We start from the raw sequence: 12,209 nt of genomic DNA on the forward strand, positions 1-12,209 counted from the left end.
TTTCATCAGCGGAGCAGACAATGGAAGTCCAGAGGAGGACGATGCTGACATGAACCAGGCGTCGTGGACCAGAGCCGAGACACATGAGCGAGCCTTGGCGAGGAGGAGAGAGAAAGTGAGAGTGTGTGTGAGAGAGAGAGAGAGAGAGAGAGGGTGGGTGGGTTTTTAAGAAGGTGCAGGCCATATCCCAGTAAACACAACAATATTATTTTAGCGGCAGGGAGTTCTAAGTAAGAAAAGAAGTGTGTGTATGTGTGTGTCCTTGTATTTGTTACCTCTTTAGGAGGAGCTTTTAACATGGTCCACATGGAGACAGAAAAGCTGGTCCTAATGAGAGAGAACTTTGTTTTTCAGTTCAGGGGCTCAGATTTGACTTGGTTATGGGTGATGTTTTAGTCAAGATGAATGTGTGAATGTGTGTAAAAAAAAATGCATGTGAAACAAAAGAGAGAGAAAAAGAAGGTGAACAAGTGAAAAATGGGGAGAAGTCAGAGAAAAGGGAGAGAAAGAATTCCCATCAGACTTTTCTCTTGATTCCCAGCCAACACATTTACAACTGAGGAAGTCTGCACTGACTCGCTGCTGCTCCCTCTCTCTCTCTCTCTCTCTCTCTGCCCTCCACTCCTTTACTTTCACCTCCTCTCCTCTTGTGCTGAGACCCCCTCCCTTCCTCCCTCCCTTCCTCCCTCCCTCCTGAGAAAGTGGGACTCCCTCTCCTCTCCCATCCCCTCCCTCCTGCACTCTCATTCTCTCTCTAAGATTTAACACAGTGCACATCAGAGCTGGTGGCCACAGTTCTGCCCTGGATTGTAACTGAAGGAGAGAGATTGCAGAGAGCTGTTCGCCCTCCACCATGGATGTCAAACTGCTGGCACTGATGACTCTGCTGGCCGTGGTCACTCATGCGCCGACCTACAGCGGTGAGTAGGACACAGGGACAGCATTTCATGGGTTCACTTCTTTGAGTTTGCCTCTTTAGGACTTTTACAATGTTTTATTTGAGGAAAATTATACTAGAAACTCACTTCACGGTGAACTTTGTTTTTATTTATTACAGATTTACTTTTGCTTGCTGCCGAGAGTCTGTCGTCAGGATTTACTCTTGTAGATTTATCGGCTGACGGCTGATGAGTTTCACTTGTTTAGACGAATCCTGTCGTGTTGCTGAAAACGTCTGCGACTGTAGCAGGGAATTACAGAAGATTTATAACATTGTTTATGCTTTGATTTCATTACATTTCACACTCTCGCGCTGAAAAACACACGTAAATTGAAACAATTTGTGATTTTAGAATTAATCTGCAAGGATTATAAGATTAGCCTGTTTACCCATTTGAGGGAAAAGTAACAGAATTAACTGTACATTTTCACATATAATTGTTTCTCAACAAAACAATCAACTTAAAGACATCAAATAAAGAGAATTGCCAAAATCAAAAATCCAGTAATTGTAGCTCTGAATTGTTGAAGTTGAAAATAAACACGCAACATAATTTTAACAGTTTTAAATGCATGCAAATTATGCTGATTTTGTTTATATATAAATTATTATTATTGAATTAACTCCTTGCTTTGTTTATTATTTAACAATAAAACTGAGGTCTGCATCTATTATATTACATCAGTGGAGCAGATTGTTGAGTCCTGCTTTATGCTAAGTGTGTTGCTTTGGCCCCAGTGAGACCCCCACATTAAAGAGTGAGCTCTAAATGTGTGTATTTGTCCTTTCCCTCTGCTTTCTTTTAATTAGTTTGTAATTAGGGATAAACAATGCGGCGGTGATAGCAGTGGTAGCGCTTGCTTCTGGCCCCGGTGCTGCGCGCTGCATAATGATCCCTTTAGTTTGCATGAGAAAAGGCCCTGAATGGGTGTGAGTCATTAGGCTGATATTACTGAGGATTTTAGCCATTTGTGTGGCAGGACATTTGCGGCGTCGCATCGCAAACACGCATATCAATGGGATCATGTCAAAGCCCGGAGACAATGGTGCGTTCGTTACACTTGATTCTGTTGAACTGTGTGCTGATGCAACAAGGAAATGGAACGATACAAATCAGCATCTGCTCCGTGACCTTTCATTTTTTTGACTCTCTGCAGCTTTGTTTTTCCTCCTTTAAGGATCCAAGTCAAAGCTATTAACTGGTTTCTTAATTCCTTGAAGCTTTTTTACTGCCAGGTCTTTGCTTTCATCCTCGCGCTGACATTTTCACAACCTTCACCAGTTTCTTTGGAGGGCAAATAATTACAAAACTGCAATTGCTTTTGGTAATCGCCTGCATTTGAAGTTATCCATGTGCATCTGCGCTCCTCTGGGCCCCCCACACAAGGCTCCGTGGAGGTGCACGGTGATTTGTAATCATTTTAAGAATGTACTTGTGGTGTTTTCCACGGGGGCCTGAGCCGCAGAGTGCTCTTTCACACAAAAAAAAAGAGAGGCGAATATTGCAAATTGAATGTGGAGGGCCCTTCTCCTTTAGAGAGGCCACGTCGAAGGTGCTGGGATTGAAAAGCTAAAATTCTTTGTGTGTGTGTGTGTTTGTGCTTATAAGTGAGCGGACAGGACGAAGGTGCTAATCTCTTTTTAATGAACATGTTGTTCAGAGCGGCAGGTAAACACAAAAGTTCCCATGCATTTTAAAATCGTAACAGTATTATTTTAGTTTTTTATGAGAGAAGCGATGCATTTAAAAAGCATGAATAAATATTGAATCACCATTTATAACACATGAATACTCATTAATATGCAGTTTATAAACAAAGTTATAAATGTTTTACTCGGTGTCCAAATAGCTGCTGTACCGAAATTTGTTTTCTAATTGATGTTGAACTATTCCCTTTAAAGTCAGACACTTCACCAAAACTTGACTTTATCTGCAGAATGACTGAACTAATGTCCCCCTTGTTTGTCGTGTGTTCGCAGCAAAGCCGATCAGTCTGGTCGAGCGGTGCTGGTGTCGGTCCACCCTCAACACGGTTCCCCAGCGCTCCATCAAAGAGCTCAAGTTCCTCCACACGCCCAACTGCCCCTTCCAAGTCATGTAAGTCAAAAAGAAAAGTGTGGAAATAAACATGTGTCAATCACTTTAAAGGTAATTCTTAAGGATGTTGGTCTGTTTAGGGTGATTTTTAATCAGAGATAACTGATTCTTGGTGTATTTCACAACATCTCCTGTTTCCATATGAAAAAAAGGTTAAAATACTTGTGTTTGCTGATAATTCATCTTTAATTTGCAGTAGTAGATTCTTTGTTTTAACTCATGTGCTGGTACTTGTGTGTAATCTTACTATTGTTTGGCCGATGCATGGTTTTCACAGAGATGTGTATCTGTAGAACATACACAGCGTCAAGCTCTACGTCAAACTGAGTTTCTGTGCTCTGTCTTTATCAGGAGCAGCACAGTGATAAGTGTTTGCAAGTAGAATCAAGTCGATCTCTTCATATTTGACACATTTGCAAGCTGCACCGTTTTTTTAACAGTAAAATGTAGAAAAAAGATTCAGGAATGTAGCTGCACTTGCTTGAGGTTTTTGTGGGAACAATTCACCTCTACACGACTACTGATATTTGCAGTTTTATCAGAAACAAGAATCTCTTTATTGTCATTACAATGCTGCATTTACTAATAATTAAACAAATTGTTGCAGGATTTGCATGTTTAATATCCTCTCATTTTACACTAAATCGTTGCTATAATTGTTATTCATTAAATACAGCGCAGTGCAAGTACAGTGTTGATATCCTTCCTTTATTTCCTGAATTAGAGGCCCGAGTTTAAAACAACGTAAGCCACTCAGAAAGAGGAAAGCGGTGACGGTGCGAGCTCAGGGGGGCAATTTATGCTCTGCAAAGGAAGCAATAATTAAGGGTCAAAGTGATTACCTTTGTATTTCTTCTGACCCCCCTTGTGTCCCTCATATTCTTTCTTTTATTTCCCCTACTCCGATCCCTAACAACAGTGAGAATTATGTCAGTGGCCTGGAACACATTAACCAAAACGCCTCATTCATTTGTTTGCTGTAGAAAATGGGACAGCAGAAGTGTCACGGCCAAAAGGCTAGAAGCCTGTGGGGCATCTGCCAAAAAGACAAAAATGGAGTTGGGGGAGGGGGGGGCAGGTTGGGGACTGTTAGAGAGGCTCACTAAAATGGCAAAAGGTCAGTGAGGACATGCAACCCTGCAGCATGACCACAAATTTCACTGCAGAAATCTGCCCGCGGAGTCAAGAAGTCAGTGAGACGAGGAGCCTGCAGAGCGCTGCTGCATCTCAGATGAAAGAAAGACAGTAACATTATAGCCCCTCTTTTCCCCTTAGACCTCCTTTGTCCCCCCACATGTCCCACGGTGTGCCCTCACCAGAACCCCCACCCCACCTTGCTGTTGGTATAGACTTGCTGTGAAGTAATTACTACCTGCTGCTTGTGGAACTCCAGTCCTCTAAATTCCAGCCAAGTCAATTAGGGTTTAGGCTCTCTGTTGGGGTTTAGGCTCTCACCCAGACATGCAGACAGATAAACAGGATGAAGGCAGACACATGAAAACAGCGGAACGGATGAGTCGGCCGTCGCTAATAAAACAGAGGAGCAGGGGAAGAAGGGGACATCCCTGGAGGAAAAGCAAACACAGATCCACTTACTGAGCTGTTTGGCCTCCTGACACACATGTTAGTTTGGGGGATTTGGGACTGAAGCTCAGACTGATGCTCCCCAACTGCTCTTTTAAGTTTAAAGGCTCCATTTGCTCATTTGCACATGTGTCTGCATCTAACTGGGGGTGAGGAATAGGGGAGGTGGCACATTAGAGGGGGAGCAGCGATGGAGGCGAGGGCCGGGGCACAAATTGAATCAGACGGCAGTTTGAGGTCGAGAGGAATGCCTTTTTAATTTGCAGCGTCATGTGATTGAGAGATGGAGCAGTGAGGCGCTACACCTCTGAGCTGTTAACTCTCAGACACAACCTTTTGCCACAGAGGTGTGAGATCCCACCCCCGCCATCGCCACCCCCCACCATTTCAGCACAACAGATCTGAAAGTCACCCGGCAGTGTCTGATAACAGAACAAATCCTCTTCTAAATATTTGGTTCAGCTCTCCATCAATCGTCCTGACATCACTCCCGGGAACACACACGCTCCGTCACCGCAGAGCTATAAATCATCGAGTGGGATCAACCCCACTTCCCTTCCTCAGAGGAACACTTTCTTTCTTTTTTTTTTAAAAGAAAAGACAAACTGTTCTTTCACCTGGAAAGCCTCGCTGAGATTTATAGCCTGTTTTAGAGGACAGACAGACAATCATGATGTTTCTATGACAATCATAACTGTGTTCAAGCAGAACAAATGTTCACACATCACTTTACAATGCACAGTTAAGTCGAGCTATGGCTGTAGCTACTGTGCTACTGTCCATGTCTCAGTATACAAATACTAGTATGGCTTTTCCACTACACGGTCCCAGCACGACTCGTTATTTTGCTTTTCCAGTAGCGATGGTACCTGGATCTTGTTTTAGTACATGCTGAGGAGAGCTTCCAAGCGAGCTGAGCCGATGATATGTGTGACTTTGTCAGATTGCCGTCCACTGGAAGAGGCACGAGCAAGACGCAAGTCGCAAGGAATCAAACAATACCAAAAGGAGCCTGGTGTATTTAGCAACAGCACTGCTGCTGAAAGCCTGCGATTGCGTGTTGCATCCAATGATTCAGTTACACTGAAAACAACTGCTTTACAAGCCACACCAGATTGTGTGTTTGTGTCGCCTATATAACAAAGTCACGGCAGTTTCATGCAGCCGTACTGTGATGACGACAGGCGAGGCGAGGCGGGACCATGTCATGGAAAAGAGGCTTTAGTTTTTTTTGTTCCTTATTTGTGTTCTTCTTCTTCTTTGTGTGCTTCTTCTATTGTTTTTGGGTTTAAGTCAGGGGTGGGAACTGTGGCACAGGCACAGAGGGGCCAGGCCAGCTCGACTGGTTTAACAAATGCTGTTAAACCATCACGGTACAGTTCAGTCAAGGCTTGCGTTTCGACCGTGAGCCGTACATTTACTTTATAGGTGGGGCAGCGAGACTGTGACGTTGTACAGGTACGACGACATAGAACGTGACACAACAGACAACAATGGGGGACATCCAGCAGCTCTTTTTTTTCCTGTTAAGCTTCGTATGAGAATAAACTGCGGGCGGGATGTGATGTTTTTCTGTTGCCCAATCAGCTGACTGTCAGGGATGGAGCTTGTCTAGCTGTACCCAGATTGTACTGTACCATATTACTCTGGTACTCCAAGGGCAGGGTGCCAAAGAATGGAACAGTTAGGACTGGTTATTTTGGTACTATTCCTATTCCACTCGATTCCTGGAGTGATGTACTTTTTTTTCCACATTCATAAAATGCTATTTTCACATTAAGCTGGATGCTTTTTCTTCTGATAATGAGCGCTTTAGCCATTTTATGGTGTCCTAAAATAAAAGGCCTGCAAAAATAACCCCCAAAAAATGTCTCCTTTTGATGTTTGAGGTGAGAGGTTTCCCCCCAATTTAGGCCAACATTACCATTAAACTGGGCCTTTCATTACTTTTTTAAACCACACCATCCAGAATCCAAGTCCACATCATGTTTTGTGTGCCAGTGTCGAGACAGTTTTACAGCTCCTACAGTACAGTGCGACGTGAGACTCCGTTCCCCATCTGTGTCTGAGTGGAAACAGAGGAGCTGGGATTTTTCACCGGCGGTCGGGTGACAGCCTGTTATGTGCAGTAATCCTCCGCCTCTCAGCTCGTAGCGCGTGGTGGGATGTTGTGAGGTTTTCAGAGCTTAGTGGAGGTGTTTCTGAGCTCAGCTTTCATAAACCAGATCAGATAATTATCCTGACGTATTGTGCTCATTTCCACAGCGAGACTAATTCTGTTAAATGTACTATTTATTAAGCTGATAGCTGGTTAGAAATTCTAATCCACTGGATTTAACCAGGATGTTTTGTGAGATGTTTGGGGTTTTCCTGAGATTAAGCAAAGTGTTGGCTTCCTGTCAGAAAATAATGATATTTGTGTGATTTATTAGCCACAGATAGTTAAGTTAAAGACATACTGTTATCATCGTGTTAACCCAAACATTTATTATGATCTTAATAGCTCTTTTAGAAAATGTTGACACCGTTATTTTCCAAAAGATTCCAGCACTTTATGTGTAAGACGTTCAAATCTTAGTAATTTATCTCATACAGCTTCTCTCTATCCAAGGAAACCAAGTGAAGCAACTACAACATGTGGATTCTTATTAATGTTTAACTCAATTAAAAAATCACATGTCCTTGAGGTAAATAATAGCTCCTGTTGCATAATTAAGTATATAAATATCTGGACTGTGCAAATCAGCTAATCTTCAGCTACAAAGGAAGCCCAGAGGTGACAATACTCTGCAGTACAGGACAAGTCCTTGAGGTTGATTTATATCTATCAAACTTTTTTTTTTTCTCTCCCCCTCTCCTCCAACAGTGCCAAGCTGAAGAACAACAGAGAAGTCTGCATCAACCCAGAGACCAAGTGGCTGCAGCAGCACTTAAAGAACGCCATTAACAAGTAAGAAACACCTCTTCAAACTCCGCAGCATCGCTGACAGAGACACAAATGAAATATGGAGTTCAGAGGAAATAAACCACGGATAAAAATGGCTTTTTTTCCCTCAGTTTCCTGCTGATAATAATTCTTTCAAATCACTGACGCAGTTGATGCAAGTCGCTGAGTTATTATCTGTGACATAATTAGCATCAAGGAAGGGGACTGATAAATCTGCCATCAGTGTGTCCGCTTCCTTCTCTTAACATAAGCATGGACCTGAGACTTTAACCAAGGCTACAGGACAATCAGCTGATCCCTATCTTTCTTTATTTTTTTACCCCACATGTTCACATACGTTTTTCAATATACACTACTTTGATGAATAAAAGTCTGACTTTAAATGGAAAACACTAAAAAGTTGTATAGGTGACCCCAAACTTTTGAACGGTAGTTTACTTTTCAACACTTCTAGCACATCAGGACAGCTCTGAGAGTGTTGATGGTTAAACCTGCAGTAGCTCACTCTGTGTCGTTAAATTGTGTTTAAAAAAAAAGGTTCCCCTCATGTCTGCTGGTGATTATCTCCAGCCTGAATGTCTGCTTATTAAAAATACAATAAACACTTAAAAAGTATAATGTGAAAACCAATTAAGTCCTTTGATAGGAATTATGAGTTATTGTTTATTGCGTCATTAAAGGACCTGTACGTATAACCTGGGCAACTCAGTATATTAAATCCACCCTCATTTTTTTTTATGAATGAATGAATCATATATAGCAGTTACCAGCTGGTTGTGGTTACACAGTTCTTTTCCACCAGTGGGAATGAGTTAAATCAGAATTCACTGCTGGGTCAAATGATGGTAAAACTTAGCCTTGATAATAAAAATATCCTCAAAGTAAATCGAAATTAAGAGATATTTTCAAACAGCCGCAACACTACTTTAAACGTGACTTGAAGGGCCATTACAAACCTGTTGAGGTGCATGCACACGTCTTATATCATAATTTCGACTTTTTATCTCATAATTTCAACTTTATCTCATAACTTGGATCTATTATCTCACAATTATGACTTTTTATCTCATAATTTCCTCATAATTTCAACTTTTTAATCTCATAATTTCGACTTGTTTCATAATTTCACATTTTTATCTCATAATTTCGACTTTTTATCTCATAATGTCTACTTTTTTATCTCATAATTATGACTTTGTATCTCATAATTTCTTTCTTCTAATTATAACTTTTTTTATCTCATAATCATGACATGACATTTAATCATGACAACTTTTTTATCTTAACTTACTTTGAGGATATTTTTATTATCAAGGCCAAGTTTTACCTCTTTTTTTCTTTTCTGGCAGAAATAGGCTTCCATAGATTTTCCAGCAACAACACTATGACGGGGAATTATCTTACAGACAGTCTACCCATTAGCAGAGAAAGGTCACTGCTGGGCAGCAATGGAACTGGAATGAGAAACATACAATTAATATACCGTGTCCACTATGATGGAGAGAGGATTCAAAGTCATTTCTTGCAATGCTATTTGCAAAGATGGTCCGTTAGTGAAAACACATGCCAGAACAGGGTTTTATGGTCTCAAATTGTGACCTGCACTGTAGTGCTTGGTAGAAACCTCTGAACATCTGTATTAAACCGCACCATGAACTCAGGTGAAGAGGCGATTCACCTGTTTACATCAATGTGCCGTTTTACAACAGTGTGAGGAGTTAAAGAAATTAAAGACAGCTATTCATGTGACTACAATGTCCAGACTGTACATATAAGGAATGTTTTATTGTATTCGTTGTTTGAAAGGCTTTTTATGAGCGTGGCTGTTCTATATCAGCATCACTCCTTTAATGCACAGTGGCACATAAATTACATTTATCTGCTGCAACGTTCACCTATCAAGACGGTTTGCCAACATCTGAGGCCTCTGTGTAACATGTTCATGACTGAGCTCTCCATGTGCTCTGGTCTCCATATGTTCTGTGAGAGTCTGGAGTATGGAATCAGGTAGCAATGCATCAAAAGTAATATGTGACATGTATACGTCAAAGGTTTTCAGTAACTAATATAAACTACCGTTCAAATGTTTGGGGTCACCTAAACCAGCAACACTGTTTTCAGCTGTGCTAACATCATTGCACAAGAGTTTTCAAGGGTTTTCTAATCATCCAATAGCCTTCTAACGCGATTAGCAAACACAATGTACCATTAGAACACTGGAGAGATGGTTGCTGGAAATGGGCCTCTATACACCTATGTACATATTCCATTAAAAACCAGACGTTTGCAGCTAGAATAGTCGTTTACCACATTAACAATGTATAGAGTGTATTTCTGAGTCTAATAAATTTTGATCTTTCTGAATCTCTTTCCAGGGTGAAGAAATCTAGAAGACGCAATAACAAGAAAAAAAACTAAACACAAGGGAAGACGGATATGTCACCAGGCCTGTGCTGAACCTCTATACCTCCCCCGTCACTGCTATGGATACATATTCCCCCGTCCCCATAAAAAACACGCCGTATGTACCGATCCACCGCTCTGGACCACACGCAGAACCAGCACTTCACCGCCACACTGCACCACCCCCAGCTCACCCGCCAGTGCCACCTTCACTGATCCCTCTGGACACTGACGCAGTGGCCATTTTTGTGTCAGCACCAAGTGCAGCTACAGCTTGAATAACGGGATGCATATTCACGCGAGATATAGAGTGTGTGCACCAGAACGAATGCTGCGTCTGTGCGTAGAAACTTTAACTAACAAACTGAGATTTCTCTCTCTCAATCACAAAGTTTTTTTATGGGTAATGCTACCCTGATGGTTGTTCACTTATCAGTTACACTATATATAGCAAAAACATTTACCTCTTCAATGCTTTTGGAAAGCATACATTCTGTTTATATTCATATACTGAAGACTGGGAGTGTAAGGGGCCATTCATATGCAGCATCTTCTGCATACACAAATACATTCTATGCATATCAGACGCGTGCGATGCTGCAGCGAGTGTCTTTTGATACTTCGAAGTGGGTCAAACCATCATAGGCCATCAGTATGCACCCAGACCATGTATCAAAAGGCAGGTCAGGGAAAAGCAACACTGGTAAGCAAATATGTTTCTTCCTTCTTTTTTCTTAGCTGAAAGCGTTGATAATATAGTGAGGCTGTAGCAGCTCCCAGGTTTCGGTTGCTAAAGCCCCATTTTCCACTGGCCCGGCACACCTCGCCTCGGCACGGTTATTTTGCGTTTCCATTAGCAATAGCACCTTGTACTTTTTTTAGTCCCTGCTCTGGCGAGGTTCCAATCGAGCTGAGGCGAAACTAAGCGTGAAGTCGTCAGACTGCCGTCCACTGATTGGTCAGAGTGCCCAACGATGCCGAACTGTAGATCTGTTAAAAAAGACTTAATCCTAAAAACATGCGTTACAATCTCCAACAATGACCAGGGAAATGTCTAAAATCTCAATATTTAACATTGGCCTCTTCCACATGTTTTTAGACATTGCATGTGCCCTTTAATACTAAATCACAAAAAGAGTCTTCCACAAGGACTGAGACTCTTTTGAGACTCCTTTGAGGGAACGCGGGACAGACTCCAGTTAACCCTCCACACATGAGGCGACCAATCAGAGACTCGCGTTTGTATCTGAGCGTAAACATAAGAGGACGCTCATGAACACTCTCAATGAAACATGCACTGATCTTATGGTGCTCTATATCCAGTATAAAGGGGTCAGAACCTTTGCTATACTGTAATTGTATTTCACTGTTTGTATTTTATGTAAGAAAAGACAGGATGCTGTGACTTCAATGTTTTATATAAAACATAAATATGTTCGGGTTTTTTTTTACTAGTCACAAAAAATGAAAAGGTGGTGGTTTGTGAAAGGCCATATTGTACTGATAGAGACACTTATCAATGCAGCTTTTTTTATTGATTGAACATATCAATAAACAAAACCAAATATTTATTAAGTTAAATATGCATCATAAAAAAAAAATACTGTTTAAAAAACGTGATTTTTGTATTCCTTTTTTTTTTTCTAGAAATAGATAATCTGATATAAATATAAAATGAATAACTGATGCCAGTATTTTCATACCAACACCTCTCCTTGGTAGGAATGAAAAGCTAATAGATTATCACATAAGAAGACAGGAAGCTGAATGATAAATGTCACAAAAGGGAATGTTCCAGGTGGCAAAGTGAAAGTTTTTGATCGTCTTTTCTATATTTCAGCCACTTTATTATCAGACGTGTCTTTTATATGTCATGGTTTTATTTTTATATTGTGTATATATATTTGACTAACTGTCTTCTAATGCAATGTAGCCGCTAAATGAAGGGCATTCTGCGGAATGCTGAAGAAACGCATTAAACTAAAAAAAAATGTTCAAGGTTTCATGCAATATTTCATGTGCAACGGCTTGTTTTTGCAAATACAGTACGTTATACACGGTGTGCAACGCGGTCACAGTCGACAATCTCACGGCAGAATCGCACGTATGCGTAGAATTATCGCGTGGCGATTGGGCGGGCGGTCGGAGGTTAGCGGAGCAGTGTAACCTGAAAGCATAAATGTGTTTTGATTGGCCGACGCATTTTACATTTACACTCGCTGCTGCAGGAACATTAC

General features: G+C 41.2%; 1 protein-coding gene across 1 annotated transcript; it reads left to right on the forward strand.

The window, feature by feature from the left end:
• The first annotated feature begins 830 nt into the window (after positions 1 to 830).
• cxcl12b (chemokine (C-X-C motif) ligand 12b (stromal cell-derived factor 1)) lies at positions 831 to 11,368 on the forward strand. The gene is made up of 4 exons (XM_083906453.1): positions 831 to 920; positions 2,921 to 3,038; positions 7,489 to 7,572; positions 9,945 to 11,368. The coding sequence occupies exons 1-4, from the start codon at positions 854 to 856 to the stop codon at positions 9,985 to 9,987; spliced, it is 312 nt and encodes a 103-aa protein (XP_083762579.1). The 5' UTR covers positions 831 to 853; the 3' UTR covers positions 9,988 to 11,368.
• Positions 11,369 to 12,209: the final 841 nt, after the last annotated feature.

This window comes from Microchirus variegatus (assembly GCF_963457635.1).
Source record: "Microchirus variegatus genome assembly, chromosome: 19".
In the NCBI taxonomy this organism is placed as follows: domain Eukaryota; kingdom Metazoa; phylum Chordata; class Actinopteri; order Pleuronectiformes; family Soleidae; genus Microchirus; species Microchirus variegatus.

Coding starts and splice junctions, on each gene's coding strand:
- cxcl12b (XM_083906453.1), top strand. CDS start 854: ATGGATGTCAAACTGCTGGCACTGATGACTCTGCTGGCCGTGGTCACT. Junction 921..2,920: donor TCATGCGCCGACCTACAGCG/GTGAGTAGGACA, acceptor GTGTGTTCGCAG/CAAAGCCGATCAGTCTGGTC. Junction 7,573..9,944: donor TTAAAGAACGCCATTAACAA/GTAAGAAACACC, acceptor ATCTCTTTCCAG/GGTGAAGAAATCTAGAAGAC.